Source organism: Drechmeria coniospora, chromosome 01 (assembly GCF_001625195.1).
Source record: "Drechmeria coniospora strain ARSEF 6962 chromosome 01, whole genome shotgun sequence".
NCBI classification, from domain to species: domain Eukaryota; kingdom Fungi; phylum Ascomycota; class Sordariomycetes; order Hypocreales; family Ophiocordycipitaceae; genus Drechmeria; species Drechmeria coniospora.
In genome coordinates, this window is record NC_054389.1 from 10,770,053 (window position 1) to 10,785,828 (window position 15,776).

The following is a 15,776-nucleotide window of genomic DNA, read 5'->3' on the forward strand; positions in this document are numbered from 1 at the left end:
TGGACTGAGCTAAGTACGTACTCGCATTCGGCAGGAGAACTTCCGGAATCGCTCTCCGGAGCAGGTACTACCAACGGAACGTAAGAGGCGACTCGTATGAGCAGATCCCATCAAGGCAAGGATCTGCCTGACTGGACCTGGGGGAGCTGCAGCTGGGTAAGCTGTGGACGCAACATGACGAGTGCTTGCATATACGAGAAATGGCCCCCACCCGTACTGTATGCAGAAGTATCACGTTGCAGGCGGCGGGTAAGGATGCGGATTGTACCTGGGTGTGCCGACTCGAAGTGTTTACTGACATGTATACTGTACATGTACAAACAAGTACAAGGTACCTAACGGCACGTTGAAAGAAAGCTGCATAAAGCGGGCCGCGTGGTACGGGCCGCTGAGCGGGTCCCTCGGGCGCTACTGCAGGCAACCGAATGTGGAAAGCCGGGGTAAGAACAGCTGATGATACAATCAAGTACATATACTTTAGGACCACGAACATGTACACCCAAGTTCATGTAGGTGACCTCATGGATAGGACCTTTTCCAGCAAGGATGATATCACCAATACGCTACGAATGGCACCCGGTTTGGGAGCGGGGAAGAACCATCTCGTCTTTTCTAAAATACAGGTAGTTTCCATCGCCCACTTATTCTGTGTCGCCCAAGACTACGCACGACTGAGGTTCTAGTATCAGACAATCTAAATGTCTTATCGTGATGGTAATTGATGATGATGGTGATGGTAGGATGATTGAGAGTGTTGCCCAGAGGACCACAATAGTGACTTCATCTATATGACTAACGCATGAGCTGCGTGGAAAATACGCTTCGATTCGATCATCATCCAGGTAATGCTTCCGATTCGCTTGCGCAAAATCCATCATGTGAGTACTTGTTGTATCTCATCCTGCTCGAAGCGCCTGCGAAATAGCGGCCAACCCGGCCTCGAGCTCGTCCCATGTCGGCCACCCATAGCCCAGTCGGAAGAACAGGTCGTCCCACTCGAACCAACTTCCCCGTCCTACGTAGGTGCCGTAGCGATCGAGGAGCCTCATGTAGAATACCTCGACCCCCCCTGGCGGCTCCTTCTTCATCTTGATAAAACACATGACTCCCGCCTCCGGCCTCACCCATTCCACCAGATCGCGCTCCTCGGCGACCCAGCGCGCGACGCGGTCCCGTCGACGGATCATGTCGGTGATTGTTGTTGGGAGGATTTCGTCACGACGAGCGAGGATCTGCTCAGCGATGAGCTCGTCGACGACACTTCCGCTGATGCTGATCTGCTCTTTAGCCGCAAGAAGCGACTCCTGAAGCATCGAGTGCGTCGTGCTCACCCAGCCAATGCGGATGCCGGGCACTCCGTAGGCCTTGGACATGGAACCGACGCGGATCACGTGGTTTCCGAGCGTGCCTTCAATAGGCACGATGCGCTCCCCGTTCGTCGAGTAGGAGGAGTAGTTGAGGTCGGCGTACGTCTCATCTATGAGGAGGAAGGCGCTGTTGTCCTTGGCAATCTTGGCCAGCATCCGGAGCTCGTCTGAGCTGCACCTGGTGCCGGTTGGGTTGTTGGGTGTACAAACGCTGATCAACTTTGTGAAACCGGGACGGACAGCCGCGACGACGCGTGACGTCTCCATCCGGAACTGAGACTCGAACTCGAGGTCGATCAAGGTGATGCCGCAGCCGATGGCCCGTGGCACCTCGAGGCTGGTCGCGTAATTGGGACGAACAACGACCATATGGTCTGAAGGACCGAGGAGGGCTGTCATGATCATGAACAAGGCCGTCGAGGCTCCACTGGTGACGAGCACGTCGTCGGGAGATAGGGCGCCATGTGAGGCTTCCGCCACGAGAGTACGGAGCTTGCGGTTGCCCCTGTGCTCTGTGTAGGTCAGAACGGTGCTGGTGGGGATGGAAATACCCAAAGAATCTAGCGTCTGGTCGGAGATGGCGCTCTCGGAGAGATTGTATTTGATGATGGTACCCACCTCCTCGGGTGCCTCCTTTTCAATCGTCATGCGTTGATAATTCATCTTACTACCAATTTTTTTTTGAAATGACCATGTACAATTTGGAGAGTAGGAGCTGGAAAAAGAAGGGGGACGGGCCATCTATGTCGAAGAGGGAGGGGAGGAGGACGAACGAGGACGAGGAGCAGACGGTCATGGGGTTGCCTCAACGGCCAACAAAACTACTCAATATAAAAGACTGCGGGGTAATTAGACATTTGAACGGAAACTATGGACGTGCCTTACCTACGCCACAGTTTCTGATGTCAGTTTGATTTAACCAAGGGTGGGCAGCAGACATTGTGCCCGCTGTCCTAGGAGCATGTTACACGGCCAACTCCAGCAAGCACCCCTGCCCCCCCTGATGCATACCGTCCATTTCCACTTCTTCAGCCGCACAAAGAATTGTTTCAGATGAAAGCTAGCTGAGGGAAGCACCCGCCTGCCTAACAAGGTCTTGCAGCTCTGGGTGGCTAAAGATGTGTCCCACCGTGAGCTCGAGGCCAGCCGTACGGGCCTCACCCACAACCTTCATGGCCGCAATCGAGTTGCCTCCAAGACGAAAAAAGGCATCAGTCGACCGGATAGTCCAAGGGTTGATACCGAGAACTCGACCCCAGATTTCCCGCATCTGCCGTTCGGCCATTGACACCAGCTCGGGCTCGGGCTCCGGCCCCGGCTCCGGCCCGGGGACCAGAACCGACCCGAGACCTGCCTTGCAGCACGGCATAGCTTCCTCCAGGGCTCGACGATCTGCTTTTCCGTTGACGCTCAGCGGCATCTCATCAAGAATGATGATTTCGTGAGGAAGCATGTATGAGGGAAGCGTGTTCCGCAGCATCTTCTGTAGCTGGTCCAGCATCTCGTGTCTCCGTTGCTGTCGCATTGGCTGGCTGGTGAGAGCGCGGCATTGTTGACCCTCGCGCTCATTATCGGTGGGGAAACGAAACAGAAACCTGCTTCGACCGTCGTCGGATTCTCGCCGGTGAAAGATGGCATCGAGGCCGCCGCGCTGTGAAAACTGCCGGGCCCAACTCACTTCGACTTTGTAGCCGGTTCGAGAGGCTAATGCAACCAGGTCGGCGGCCGAGAGCGCGGCATGAGCTTCGGCTCTCTGACGGATCGTCTTCAGCCAGTGAACAGTGTCACCATATCCATTGCTCCCCGATTCGTCGAGGAAGTCGACGAGCTGATTCTCCAACACCGTTTTGCTGTTCGGAATGTTGCAAACAGCGACGGCATGGAGGCTAGATGATCTCTCAAGTAAAGCAGCGAGCGACATGCCGTCAAGTTGCTGTTCCACAAAATTGACCCATTCGCTGGGGCCAACATCTTCCATCTCCAAAGGCTGAATGGCGCTCCGAGACGAGACGTGAAGGACGGCGGCGTACCGGTAACTTGAAAGCTCGTTCGTTGCCGCCATCAGCTTGGGCAGAATCTCAACATGCTGGATCCGTCCGGGGAACCTCGCGGGCAACGCGGTGAAGAAGGCGGGATCGACGAGCAACTCCGACTCGGCCCTCTCCATCTCGGCCATGATCGTTCGGATCCCACCCTTGGTGGCGGCTTCCGGGTCGGCCAGGTGAAGTGTTCGCTTCGACAGGAATTGCCGGTGCAGCGCGTACGATCGTACGTCGCCGACGAAGATGGTATCGACATCGTCCAGCTCCAGAACGTCCTCGATGACTCGAGAGAGATAACCCTCACTTGGGAAGTATTGCAGCACCGAGTTCAGTACGACGAGGTTTGCCGAGATGGGGGGCTCCAACCGACGAAGCTCACCCGCTGAGGCTCTGTATATCTTCACCTTGGGTGCTAGCTCAGGAATCTTCTTCACTGTCTCGGCGAGGAAGCCGACGGCGCCCTCGGTCGGTTCGAGGCCAACGTAGCTTTCAAGCCCCTGGCCGAGGTTGAAAAGGACCATGCCAGAGCCAGTCCCGATTTCGAGGACGTGTCTGGCAGGCTTCCCGTTGAGCATCGCTTGCATCGTGTCGACAAGCCACTCCTCCATTTCCCCCACGTCAATGTCACGTCCGTCGTACATCGACGTCCATCCGATAAAGTCGCGACCAATGGTCTCAGGCCGCACCCTCGCCATCTTGCTGTAAGTCTCGACATCAAAATGCATCTCCCATTCTCTCACGAGCTGCAATTCTTGCCCCTGGCTTGGCTGATGCTTCCCGGCCTCGTCACTGTCCTCGTCACAGACGGTGACGTAGCCGGCCAGGAAGGCATCCTGACCATCGTGGTGCTGCAGCACGACGGCGGCATCATCCACTGAGTCGTGACTGCGAAGTACGTGTTCAATCTCTCCAAGTTCCACGCGTTGGCCTCGTATCTTGACCTGGGAGTCCTTGCGGCCGACGAAGACTAAGTTTCCGTCATCGCCGTACCGAACGAGGTCGCCCGTCTTGTACAGTCGCCCTTGCCGTCCCGGACAACCGGGAGCCCCCTGAAGGAGCCAGGCGGGATCCCTGACGAAGGCCGCAGCAGTCAACCCCGGTTCGTCAAGATAGCCCAGACCGACGAGCGGACCCTCGAGGAGGAGCTCGCCTACATTTCCCAGGGGGAGCAGGGTATCGTGATCGTCTGCGTCGACAATCCAAGTCACCAACCCGAGCCCCTTTCCCATATGGGTGGAATCCTCGGCACTCGTAGGGTTGTAGTTGATGCTGCTGTTTGGGGTACACTCGCACGGTCCGTATAGATTCACAATCTGCAGCTTTCCCCACCAGGGGTTCACGTCCTTTATATGCAGCGCTTCTCCGCCAAAGATGATGGTCTCCAGGCCTGGCACCAGTTCTGGCGACAGCAGGCGGGCGACGGAAGGAGTTAGGTCGATGGCGTTGGCATCGCAGGAGGCGATGCTCTGCGCTAGGTTGTTCCGCCGATCGTGTTCGTTTGGCACGCAAAAGCATCCACCCGCGGCCAAGGTGGTGAAGACGTTGCAGATGGAGACGTCGAAGCCGTACGACGAAAAGTCGTACACCCGAGAACTCTTCGTCCTTCGCAGTCCCACTTCCTGGTGATACAGTGCCGAAGCGAGGTTTTGGTGCGATATCAAGGCTCCCTTTGGCGTCCCCGTGCTGCCCGACGTAAAGGCTACATACATGGTCGACGAGGGATCCGAGACCGGCAGCACTCCAATCGGCTGCTCGTACAGCGCCTCAAGGACGTGAGAGCCAAGGGTGACAACCCGAGACACCAGGCGTTGGCCCAAGGCTTCCTTGGGGAGCGCCGATACCATCACCTCTGCTTTGACTTGCCTCGTCATCGATCGCAGGCGACACTCTGGCAGGGACGAGTCGAGAAGAACGAAAGTGGCCCCTGCCTTGGAGACGCCAAGCATCGCCACCGTCGTCCACATGGACTTTTCGAAGCAGAGCGGCACCATTATGTTGGGGCCAACGCCCAGCTCCATCAGCCGGCTCGCGAGGCCAGTGGAAAGGCGATCCAGCTCGCCGTACGTCAGCTCGCCGTCCCAGGCGCAAATGGCTGGTGCCTCCGGCTGCGCCTGTACGCGTTCGTGTATGACATCATGAACGCACCGCTCCACAGACGCCGGAACCGTTCTGTTCCATTCCCATATTTTCTGCAGGTCTTGGGGAATGGGCGCCGCGGTTTGTGCGGACACTTCAGGGGCGAAGCCGACGGGCCCCCGACCATTGCGCTTTCCACTGTCATTGCTGGCCATTATGAAATATACGTGGAATCTACCAGAACACGAGCCGCCCAAGAACGGTAAGGGATAAGCATAGCCATCAAATATATGATCGCGTACTCAGTCTAGCCAAGGAAGACCCTTCGCGCTTCAGCACCATCTCGCCATTGCGACAGGCTTGTCACCAACTGCATGAGCAATGGCCGCACATACACGAAGCATACTGGTTCCATCCCGCGCATTTCGCTCAAGCGTTGGTTGATATCCAGCCAAATGTTGCATGCGCCATGGAACCAGGCCGGCGTGACGAAGTTGGCAGAACCTGGAGGTGATGCTACTCCCCCGTTTGCCGCCTGGCTCCTTTCGCCTGCTCGAGCTCGTCCACAACCCAGCTTCCGATCGGAAAGAATGCCGAACCGGTACACAACCGCGTGACACCGCATCGATAAACTTCATTCCTATGACACAGCCCGTTATTGCTGCTTCGTGCGGTGGTGGCAGAGTCCCCTGAGACACGCATCCCGAGGGACGGCTCAGATATCTCCTGCATATCTGAACAGGGGTGTCGCACAACACCCAAGGGCTGCAAGCGCTCGTCAGCAGTCCAATAATGAGCGTACCCCTCCCATGAATCCGATGCAAGGAACAAGCCCATCCGGAATTCATCTACATGAAAATGAAAACGGGCGCTTCCCGACAGGGAACCTCGCGATGCTCGGCCCCCCGCACGCCATGCTGCTGCGATGCAACCTCGGCATGGGATACGCAGCACATTACGCAGAGTAAGAGATGGGGATATTGGACAGCCGGCCAAGCCTTCGGCCGTCGACAGAGCTGCGGTTCGTCATGATCGGCATCCGGATACCAACCTGGCCGCGTCACACTTCTGTCTCTCTGCAGTGCAGCTGAAGACGCCACGACGAATTGCAAAGGCCGACCGGGCGGCTGTCACGCCATTCCTCGTATTCTCTCATCCTCTGACCAGAATCTTGCGGCCGAGAGACCAGCTCTTATGGCCTACGTCGTACTGCGCCAGCTCGCCAGCTCGCCGGGGGAACCCGAGACGTGCCTGCGGATGGCGGAAAGTATTAGGAAGCAAACACCACAGAATCCATGTCGTACCCAGCTCGACGCCCGGGATCGTCAGGCGTTCAGGATCTCCCCCGAGAGGAGACATGCCCCCCGGGACTTTGACTAAACATGACGACATGCCTCTGCATTGTACAACCCCCCGACCACTGCATCGGACCGGCTGTCTGCTGGGGATGCCAACGCCTCTCGCGTGTGCTCATGTGGAGTGTGCTTTCTCCATCCCGACGTACCATAAGCAGAGGCGATGGCGCCAAAGGACATGAAGGCGCCGGTACCTCGCGGTGAAAGAGATAAGGCGAGGGTTCGAGGATGGGTGATGGAAGATGTTGGATACTGGATTTCTATCGTCTTTGTCAACATTCCATCACGAACCTTGCCTATCGAGTGCAATTCATCGACAAACCGTTGACGGACGAGACCAACCTTGATATCTGCGACTGCCAAGGTCATGTTTGCCCCGGCCATCATCTCCACCCAGGGTCGCTGGTTCGTACTGGAAGACACTTCCATACCCATCGTCGCCGTCTGCGCCGTCGTGACTCTCCTGCTGCTCGTCTACCGACGGCTCTCCCGCCCCCTTCGCGGGCCGCTGCGTCACGTTCCAGGTCCCTTGCTCTCCAAGCTATCCGCGCTGCCCCTGTGCTTCTACGATCTCACCTACTGCCGAACCGATCAGATCCACCAGTGGCATCGCCGGTACGGCCCCGTCGTTTGCATCGCCCCCAACGAGATCTCGGTGGCGACGCTCGAAGCGACCAAGGACGTGTACGGCACCACCCAGCGCTGGGCCAAGAGCGACTACTTTGACCACTTCAGGGGCTTCAACGTCCGTTCCGTCTTCGCCACCAAGCCCTACCGGGAGCATGGCGCCAAGCGGAGGTTGACGTCGACCTTTTACCAGGCCACGGCCATCTACAACCGGCCGGCCATCGAGCAGCACGTCCAGGAGCGCGCCCGCGCGGTCCTGCGACAGATCCAGCCCGGCCAGGAGATTGACGTCTACAGCCTCACGGACTGGTACGCGTTTGACATCATCACGTACTTGGCCCTCGGACCCGACCAGAGCACACGGTCCGTCGATGGCGTTTGCGCCGAAAGACAGCTCCTCATGGAACTGAAGCACCTGCAGTTTGCCGGTCCGTTCCGCGTTCGGTACCCGAGGCTCTTCAGCTACGCCTCGGGCCTCCTCGGCCGGCTGATCCCGCGTCTCGGCCACCTTCTGGCGGACGAGAAGCTCGCGACCTGGTGTCGACGGCGCGTCGTCAAGGCCATGAAACACCCTCACTCGCCCGGTCAACATTCACTCATAGGACATCTGCTGGAGGCTCCGACGAGGCAGGGTGAGAAGGAGGCCTGGCTCGATGACGCGTACGTCGCCGCCGAGGTTCTCGACAACGTCAACGCCGCCGAGGCCACCGTCGCCGTGACGGCCACCTACCTCATCTGGAGGCTGACGGAGCACCCGTGGTGGCAGGAGAGAATACGATCGGAGCTGAACGAGCTGCCCCTGCAGACCGACGGGTCCCTCTCCTTCGCCCAAGTCAACAGCCAGGTGCCGTCGCTCGAGGCGTGCTTGCGGGAGGTCTATCGGCTCCACCCAGCCTCGAGCGGACGGGCGGAGCGCATCGTACCCAACGGAGGACGCACCCTGTCGGGCGTCCACCTCCCCGAGGGAACCATCGTCACGTCGTCCATCACGTCGCTGCACCGGGACGAGACCTTATTTCCGGACCCCGAAGGCTTCCACCCCGAGAGGTGGCTCGACGTGGACGAGGCAACCTTCAGGAGGCGCGACGCTCAGCTCATCCCCTTTGGCCACGGCGGGAGGGTATGCTTGGGCAAGGCGCTTGCGACGCTCGAGATCAAGCTCCTGATGGCGAGGTTGTTTCTACACCACGAGGCCCTCATGACGCCATCGACGACCGAGGCGTCGATGAAGCAATGCAGCACCCACGACGCCGTGCCTCGGGCGCTGAAATGTATGATTCGCTTTCAGGTCGTCGGTGGGAAGGTGTGATTGGTTGCATTTCTACGCGACGGCCGGGTTTCTCCTCGATGCTGGCTGGCCCTGCCACGTTGTGCCTCATTTATTGTCACGTCTCCAGCGTGTCGAGGGGGCCGAGAGCGGCGGTACGGAACGGATGCCGTCTTGCATTCGATTCGAAGCAGGACATAACAGTAGCTCCCGGCTCATCCGATATTCCTGCAGGAATGGAGGCTCGTCCCGCAACTTTGGCTCCGAAGCTCCCTCGCGATTTTCGAAGGCTAGCTGACACGGCATCGGAGGAAACGGCGACGCAAGGTGGTATCCATCAAAGACTCGAGATCGTGGGTCAAGCTTCAAAGCCATGCTGCGTATATAAGTGTCGTACAACGAGTTCATAGGAAATCTGTCGCTTTGCGCATCTCGAGAAATCTCCCTCCACATTCCCTCATCCCAACGGTCGTGAGACGTAAATGATGTATACATGGCATTGCACCCAGAACCTAGCCACTAGAGAAAACATGGGCAGCCGACAGACAGGATTGGCATCTTTGAGCTGCTATACGGCACAAGGCCGCCCACGAGCCGGGCGCGGTATCCAAACCCTTTAGCGGTATCCATGTCGCAACGGAGGCGCAGGCAACCACGCGTACCCGCAGGCCGCAGGACTCCTCACAGCTTGGCGCCGCCAATGGCCGCCTCGGCAGCAATCTCCTCGTACATGCGGTCGATCTGAGCGCGGAAGGCCTTGGCGGCTTGCGGCCTCTTCATCTTCAGCCTGGTTGGTGACGGTCAGCATCAGCATCCAGCTGCTTCGATTTCCATGGCGTTCGAATCACGGGTAGGAGGGGGACTTTGCTTACGTCGGCGTGAGGAGCTCGTTCTCGATGCTAAAGGGCTCCAAGTCGAGGTGGACGTTGCGCACCTTTTCGAAGCTGTTGAACTTGTGCTTGCGGCCGATGTTGTCGAGGACCTGGAGGAAGGCCTTCTTGACCTTGGGGTTCTGGGCGGCCTTCCTGATGGCGTCGGCGTCGCCGACGGGGACGTCCTCCTTGAGGACCTTGCTCGCAAAGGGCGGGAAGTTCTCCGGGTCGACGCCGAAGACGGCGACGAGGGACGATTCCTTGGCGTCGCCGTGGACGTAGCCCATGGCGACGAGGTTCGTGCTGCCGGCGTAGACGTTCTCGATGCGCTCGGGGGAGATGTACTCGCCATGCGACAGCTTCAGCACGTTCTTCTTACGGTCGATGATCTTGAAGCGACCCATGCTGTCGACCTCGGCGATGTCGCCCGTGTGGAACCAGCCGTCGGCCTCGAGCGTCTTCTGCGTCTCGTCGGGGTTCTTGTAGTACTTTTGGAAGATGCTCGGGCCCCTGACGAGGATCTCGCCGCGGGGGTTGGGCTTGTCGTCGACCGAGTACTCGTAGTCGGGGACGGACTCGAGGCAGACCTCGACGGCGCCCATGGGGGCGCCGACGTTGCCGAGGGAAAAGTCGCCGTTCATCTGGAGGGTGCCGACGGCGTAGGTTTCCGTCATGCCGAAGCCCTGGGCAAAGTTGTTGGCGAAGGCGGCGCGGAGGAACTCCTGCACGTCCGGGTCGAGCTGGGCGCTTCCGCTGATCATGGCGTGGGCCCTGGTGAGGCCGACGGCGGCCTTGACCTTGGGGGTCCAGATGCGGTCGTAGAGGAAGTGCGTGTTGGAGGCCTGGCCGGGCGGGGCGCGCATGTTGGCCTTTTTGGTGCTGATGACCTGCCTCGAGAGGGCGCCTCGGAGGCCGGGCGCCTCGAGGGTGGCGGTGCGAATGGCCGAGTTGAAGCGGTTGAAGAGGCGGGGCACCGAGATGAAGCCGGTGGGCTGGAGGATCTTCATGTCGTCGACGAGGCCGAGGATGTCGCCGCGGAAGAAGCCGATGGAGGCGCCCTCGGCGAGGGCGACCTGGTCGATCATGCGGCCGTAGATGTGGGCGAGGGGGAGGTAGGACAGGTGAATGTCGTTGTGGCCGACGCTGCCGCCGAGACGGGCCGACGAGCTGGCGGCGACGGCGTTGCCGTGCGTCAGGATGACACCCTTGGGGGGGCCGGTGGTGCCGGACGTGTAGTTGATGGTGGAGATGTCGTCCCACCCGGCCGGGCGCATGGGGCGACCGGAGCTGGCGCCGATGGCCTCGACCTCTTGCATGGAGTAGACGGTGATGCCGTGCTGGGCGGCGAGCTGGTTCAGGACCGAGGCCTTGGAGTGACCTTCGAGCTCGCCGCCGTCGAGGGGGTCGAGGGAGATGATGATCTTGAGGTTGGGCAATCTCGGGGCGAGCTTGAGCAGCGTCGGGATGTGAGGCAAGGAGCAGGCGATGGAGACGAGCTCGGCGTGGTTGACGATGTACTCGGTCGTGTCGGGGCCCAGCGTCTCGTAGAGGGAGACGGTGTAGAGGGACTGGGAGGCGAGGGCGAGGTCTGGGGCCGCGTCAGGGCCGTCGGTCACGGAGCACGGGGGAGGTCGCGGGCAGCGGGCAGCGGGCAGCGGGCAGGCGAAGGAGGAGACGTACCGGTAATCTGCCACTCGGGGCGGTTCTGGGACCAGAGGCCGACGCCGTACTTGTCCGCCGTGTAGCCCATGCGGCTGTGGACCTCGACGATGCCGGCGCCAAAATGCTTTCGGCGCTCGGCAACTTGGGCGTAGGTGAGCCAGTCAAACTTGTCGCCCCACGTCTTCGTCGCGGGATTCCAGGTGCGAGCGCCAAGGCAGTTCTTGCCGGGGCGTTTGCGGACGGCGCACTCGAAGAGGTCATGGGTGGAGCGGACGTCGGGATCGAACGTCGTCAGGAGAGGCCGGTCCCGGAAGCGAAAGTGCCTGTAGACGGCGCTGCGGCCGGCACGTTCCGAGTTGGGGACGGGGACTCCATAGGGAGAGCCGGGCGGCGGCGGCTGGCCGAGCTGCTTGATGTCGGCGGGCGAGAGCCTGGGGGCGGCCATTGCAATTCGCGACGGCACGTCGGCGGGCGGACGGGCAGGTAGCTTCACTCGGCGGCCGGGGATCTCTGCGTCGCCGTCGATGTCGGGGGGAGGGAGCTCGGACGGATGGCAGGGGCGCGAAGTCGAGGGCGGAGCAGCTTGAGGCGGATGAATGACGAGAGCGGCGAGGAGGGGGGGGGGGGGGGGGGGGTGGACGATGTCAAACGAAGAGGAAGAGGACGGCAACGGACTCCAACGTCGATGACGACGGCGATACGATGGCTTCGGAAGATGCGAGGTCAGGGAGAGGATAGGAGAAAGGTCAAGGTCGGGGTGGTGGTCGGGGAAACGGAGGGGAGCTTGCGGCGGCGTCAAGGGATCAATCAAGAGGGGGACTTTCTGCACTGGGACGAGGACGCCTCCTGCCGTTTCCCGAAAAACCGAGACGGGCAGGCGGCGGCCACGGTTCGCCCGTTTCCTCAGCGTGAGGCGGCAGTCGAGCGAGTGGTTGACGCCGAGGCTTCGGGGGGCCTCGGCTGCGCCAGATGGGCCTCCACTTGCCATTCCTTCCCACGCCGCCGACGTGCAACGGTTGGCCGTCCACGGCGGCTAGGTATGGTGGGAAGTCGCAAGGGGTTCTCGCAGGCGGCACCTCATTGGCGGATCACCCGTGTGCGGACCTCCCATTGGCGGGCCTCGCCTTCAGCCGCAGTTGCCCGGCCAGTGCAGCATCCAGCCGAGCACATGTACATGTACTCGGCAATGTAGGTGTAATTACATGTACGGTAAGTACTTGCATACTCCGTATACTGTACGGAACAGGTAATACTCCGTACATGTGCAGGAACCTAACAGAGGCACGATCAGCAGGCAAGGCATCATGCATGTACAAGGTACAGCCTCATTTCGTCATCCGTGGAGGATAGGGTGCTAGCGTCCGTGCTATGGAGCACTGCGCCGACCTGCTGACGGCGCCCAGGCACTGTCCACGGCCATGTTCTTGGGCGTCGGATGGCTGCAGATGCGTATGTGCCCACGTACTACGGAGTACCTACGGTACAGATTGGTCGGTGCACGGCGTACAGTGAGTGTACGTTGAAATGGCGCATGTGCACATGCACAGTACATGTATGCACCGCTACGAGTGCAAAACAGTACGACGAGAGGTGACGGACCGCCCTCCAATGCGTTGGTCCTGTCGTCGATTGTCTCGTTGCATGTGAAGGCGGGAATGGCGTCCCCCAGGTCCCCATGCCGCCCGAGCAGGGCATTCGGTTCAAGCTAGGCCGGGAAAGAAGCAAGGGCGCAGCGCCGTGGACGCTGAAAAGAAAGCATCAGCGGGCTTCGGCGTGGGAGAATGAGGGCGCTACTACGGAGTAGGTTCGCGAGCGTTCACTTGTCGATTGTACACTGTATTACGGCTCGGCCGCCTTGTCGGTGCAGTGCGGGTGGGAGCAGCACCTTCAGTGCTACAGTACGTACAGTAGGTGTTCTTGGTACGGGCATGACTAGGTGCCTAAGTATTACTAGGTATACAAGTACGGAGTAAGTACGGAGTAATACCGAGTACATACTATTAGTACTTGTTCTTATTACTTGGATACCTACTCCGTACAGTACTGTACCTACTTAATAGCTAAGGTGCTCAATGTACGGATACTCCATGCAGTACTCGACCCCCTGATGCCATCTGCGAGATGCAGGACTGCCTTTCAGGTACCTGGGAAAACAATAGTAATAGGTGCCATTGACTTGTTGCGACAGTTTAATTTACCCGAACCCTGCGTGCATCATCGAACCTGTGTGTTCATACCGGCATGCATGGTACCTGCGCACCCTGCATAGATCTTGTCGTCGCACATCCGCACCTGGTGCACTCCGTACCTGGCAGACATCACATCGCGTCAGCAGCGGCTGGCTGCGCAACAACAGTGCTCTGTCCAGCAGCAAGGAAAGCAGGTGTGCTGTAGTAGCTTGGTTGATGCCTGTACGGAGTTCCTACATGTGGCAATGCTCCGTACCGTCCGCCAACGAACCAGTTGGCTTAGTACTCTTGGTCCCTGGATTTCCCACGACCCCATGACGACGGTCGGCATCGAGGTACTTGATCGGGAGAAGCAGAATCATGACATATCATGATGCGCAAGGAACAAGACGGCACGATTGTCGTAGCCAGCCGCTCGAAACGCACCAAATTTCCGTCCAGCACTCCTTACGGCACAATAACTTTACGTCTCGACTAACGGAGTACTGTAAGTAAGTAGTTCTGTAAGCACATAGCTGCATACTAGTACCTACCTAATAATAGTAGGTAATTAGTAGGTACAGGCACACACTTGCTACTGTAGTGTAGTAGCAAGTACAAGTACTCTGGTCACATTACTACTTATACTTACTTACGGAGTACCTACTTACAGTATACAGTAAGTACTCATGTGTACCACATGTACTTATAGCACATGTACTTATAGTACACTATAGTACACGTACAGTACGACGTTCAGTACTTAGGCCCTCCGTACTTGTCGGCACCAAGGTGTATGCTTAGGTGGTACAGAGCACCTCTAGGGACTACCTATTATGTAAAGTGCACTCTGTGCTCCATGCTCCATTGCTCCACGCAGTACCTCTGCCCTTCCGCAACAACTTCTTTTCGTCTTTCGTCATGACGTCGACCCAAGGCCAATGTGATTCATTCCTGCATAGACACCAGTCCTACGCGTCCCAGACGGCTGCCAACACGAGTCGAGTCCCTCGTTCTGTGCCCAACTTCGACGGCAGCCCACCAATGGCCAGCCATTCCGTCCTGGTGTCGCGGGTCGTCGCCCCTCCCCCCCCCCCACCCTCTTCGCACCCCTCACCAGTTTCAGAGCGAACCGGCAGGTCTCAGATATCGGCCTCGAGTCGCCATCGATCCGTCCCAGGCCTCTGGGTGCCCCGTCGAGGAGGGCGCGAAGTCTGCCTGCCTGTGGAGCAAGCAGCGAGGCCGTCATTTTTCTACAGCATGTACTTCGTAGCCTTGCCGTCATAATATCACAACTTTCCCTTTCCTCACTTCGCCTTCTTGTCAACGCCTTCCGCTTCCTCGTCCGATCGAGATCGCCGTCCGCGACGTTGCCGCTCCGTTCCCGGTCCTCGCCTGCGCCGGAAGTGCTGTCTCACCGGAGAAGCCGCTGGCCGTATCGGCCCTCACCAAACTCCTCCTCGACACCGCCAGCCGCGTCCCGCCGCCATGGGTCGAACGACGACGGTCTCCCTACGCATCCTGCAGGGCCTCCTGGCCGCCATCAACATGTCGCTGTCTGCCTTTGGTATGTTTCGGTGAAGAAATTCCGCTCATCTCACGCTGACGCTTTCCGCGCCTCCCCAGTCATCAACTACTACCTGACGTCGACGTTGCAGGGCTCGCCCGGCTCCTTCAGCTTTGTCCTTGCCGCCTCGTGCATCTCGTTTGCGTCGCTGCTGTACCTCGAGCTCGCGCCCAAGATGTTCCCGCGCGTCGCTCACCCGTACGCGATACTCCTCGTCGAGGCCACCAACACGCTGTTTTACTTCATCGCCTTCATCGTCCTCGCCGTCTTCCTCGGCTCCCTGCAAATGTGCTTCGGGGCTGTCTGCAAGGCCGGCCGGGCCGACTCGGTCGCCGCCGCCGCCGCCTTCTGCGCCTGGATCGCCTCGACCATCTTCACCGCCAAGGACATGTTTCTCGGCAAGCTGCCGAGGCCCGGGAGCAAGGCGAACTTGGTGAGCGACGTCTAAGCGAAGCGCGACTCGGCACTCCATGGACACGATGCCGCGACAACGACGACCAAAAATAGAGTAAAGAAAAGAGTGGGAATACTCGTCAGAAATGCGACGCAACCAGGTACGGCGCAGGACGGTGGTGGGGGAAATGATGGGCATGGCGGGCGGCATGGCTGCGTCAAGGGCACGAGCCGCAGTTTGGCTGCATTTCCTACAGGCGGTAGATTCCGAAGCGACCATAGATAGATACAGGTGCATGTAGATTCCACAAATTATAGATTAGTATTTGTCGCCCATCGGATGTGCATGGACCATCGGACGCGATGGCAGGTGATTCTGT

At 59.1% G+C, this 15,776-nt stretch overlaps 5 protein-coding genes across 5 annotated transcripts; 3 read left to right on the forward strand and 2 right to left on the reverse strand.

Annotated features, from left to right (window-relative positions):
- Positions 1 to 896: 896 nt before the first annotated feature.
- On the reverse strand, positions 897 to 5,700 carry DCS_02863 (uncharacterized protein; the record flags this gene model as incomplete). Its single annotated transcript, XM_040800189.1, has 2 exons — positions 897 to 2,000; positions 3,046 to 5,700. 2 exons carry the CDS (start codon positions 5,698 to 5,700, stop codon positions 897 to 899), a joined length of 3,759 nt encoding a protein of 1,252 aa, XP_040661072.1.
- A 699-nt stretch (positions 5,701 to 6,399) lies between these two features.
- On the forward strand, positions 6,400 to 6,865 carry DCS_02864 (uncharacterized protein; the record flags this gene model as incomplete). Its single annotated transcript, XM_040800190.1, has 2 exons — positions 6,400 to 6,449; positions 6,568 to 6,865. The coding sequence occupies 2 exons, from the start codon at positions 6,400 to 6,402 to the stop codon at positions 6,863 to 6,865; spliced, it is 348 nt and encodes a 115-aa protein (XP_040661073.1).
- A 342-nt stretch (positions 6,866 to 7,207) lies between these two features.
- Positions 7,208 to 8,776, forward strand: DCS_02865 (benzoate 4-monooxygenase cytochrome P450; the record flags this gene model as incomplete). Its single annotated transcript, XM_040800191.1, has 1 exon — positions 7,208 to 8,776. One exon carries the CDS (start codon positions 7,208 to 7,210, stop codon positions 8,774 to 8,776), a length of 1,569 nt encoding a protein of 522 aa, XP_040661074.1.
- Positions 8,777 to 9,415: 639 nt separating this feature from the next.
- Positions 9,416 to 11,713, reverse strand: DCS_02866 (long-chain-fatty-acid--CoA ligase FAA2; the record flags this gene model as incomplete). The annotated part of the gene is made up of 3 exons (XM_040800192.1): positions 9,416 to 9,521; positions 9,607 to 11,194; positions 11,287 to 11,713. The coding sequence occupies 3 exons, from the start codon at positions 11,711 to 11,713 to the stop codon at positions 9,416 to 9,418; spliced, it is 2,121 nt and encodes a 706-aa protein (XP_040661075.1).
- Positions 11,714 to 14,924: 3,211 nt separating this feature from the next.
- DCS_02867 (uncharacterized protein) lies at positions 14,925 to 15,451 on the forward strand (the record flags this gene model as incomplete). The annotated part of the gene is made up of 2 exons (XM_040800193.1): positions 14,925 to 15,003; positions 15,063 to 15,451. The coding sequence occupies 2 exons, from the start codon at positions 14,925 to 14,927 to the stop codon at positions 15,449 to 15,451; spliced, it is 468 nt and encodes a 155-aa protein (XP_040661076.1).
- Positions 15,452 to 15,776: the final 325 nt, after the last annotated feature.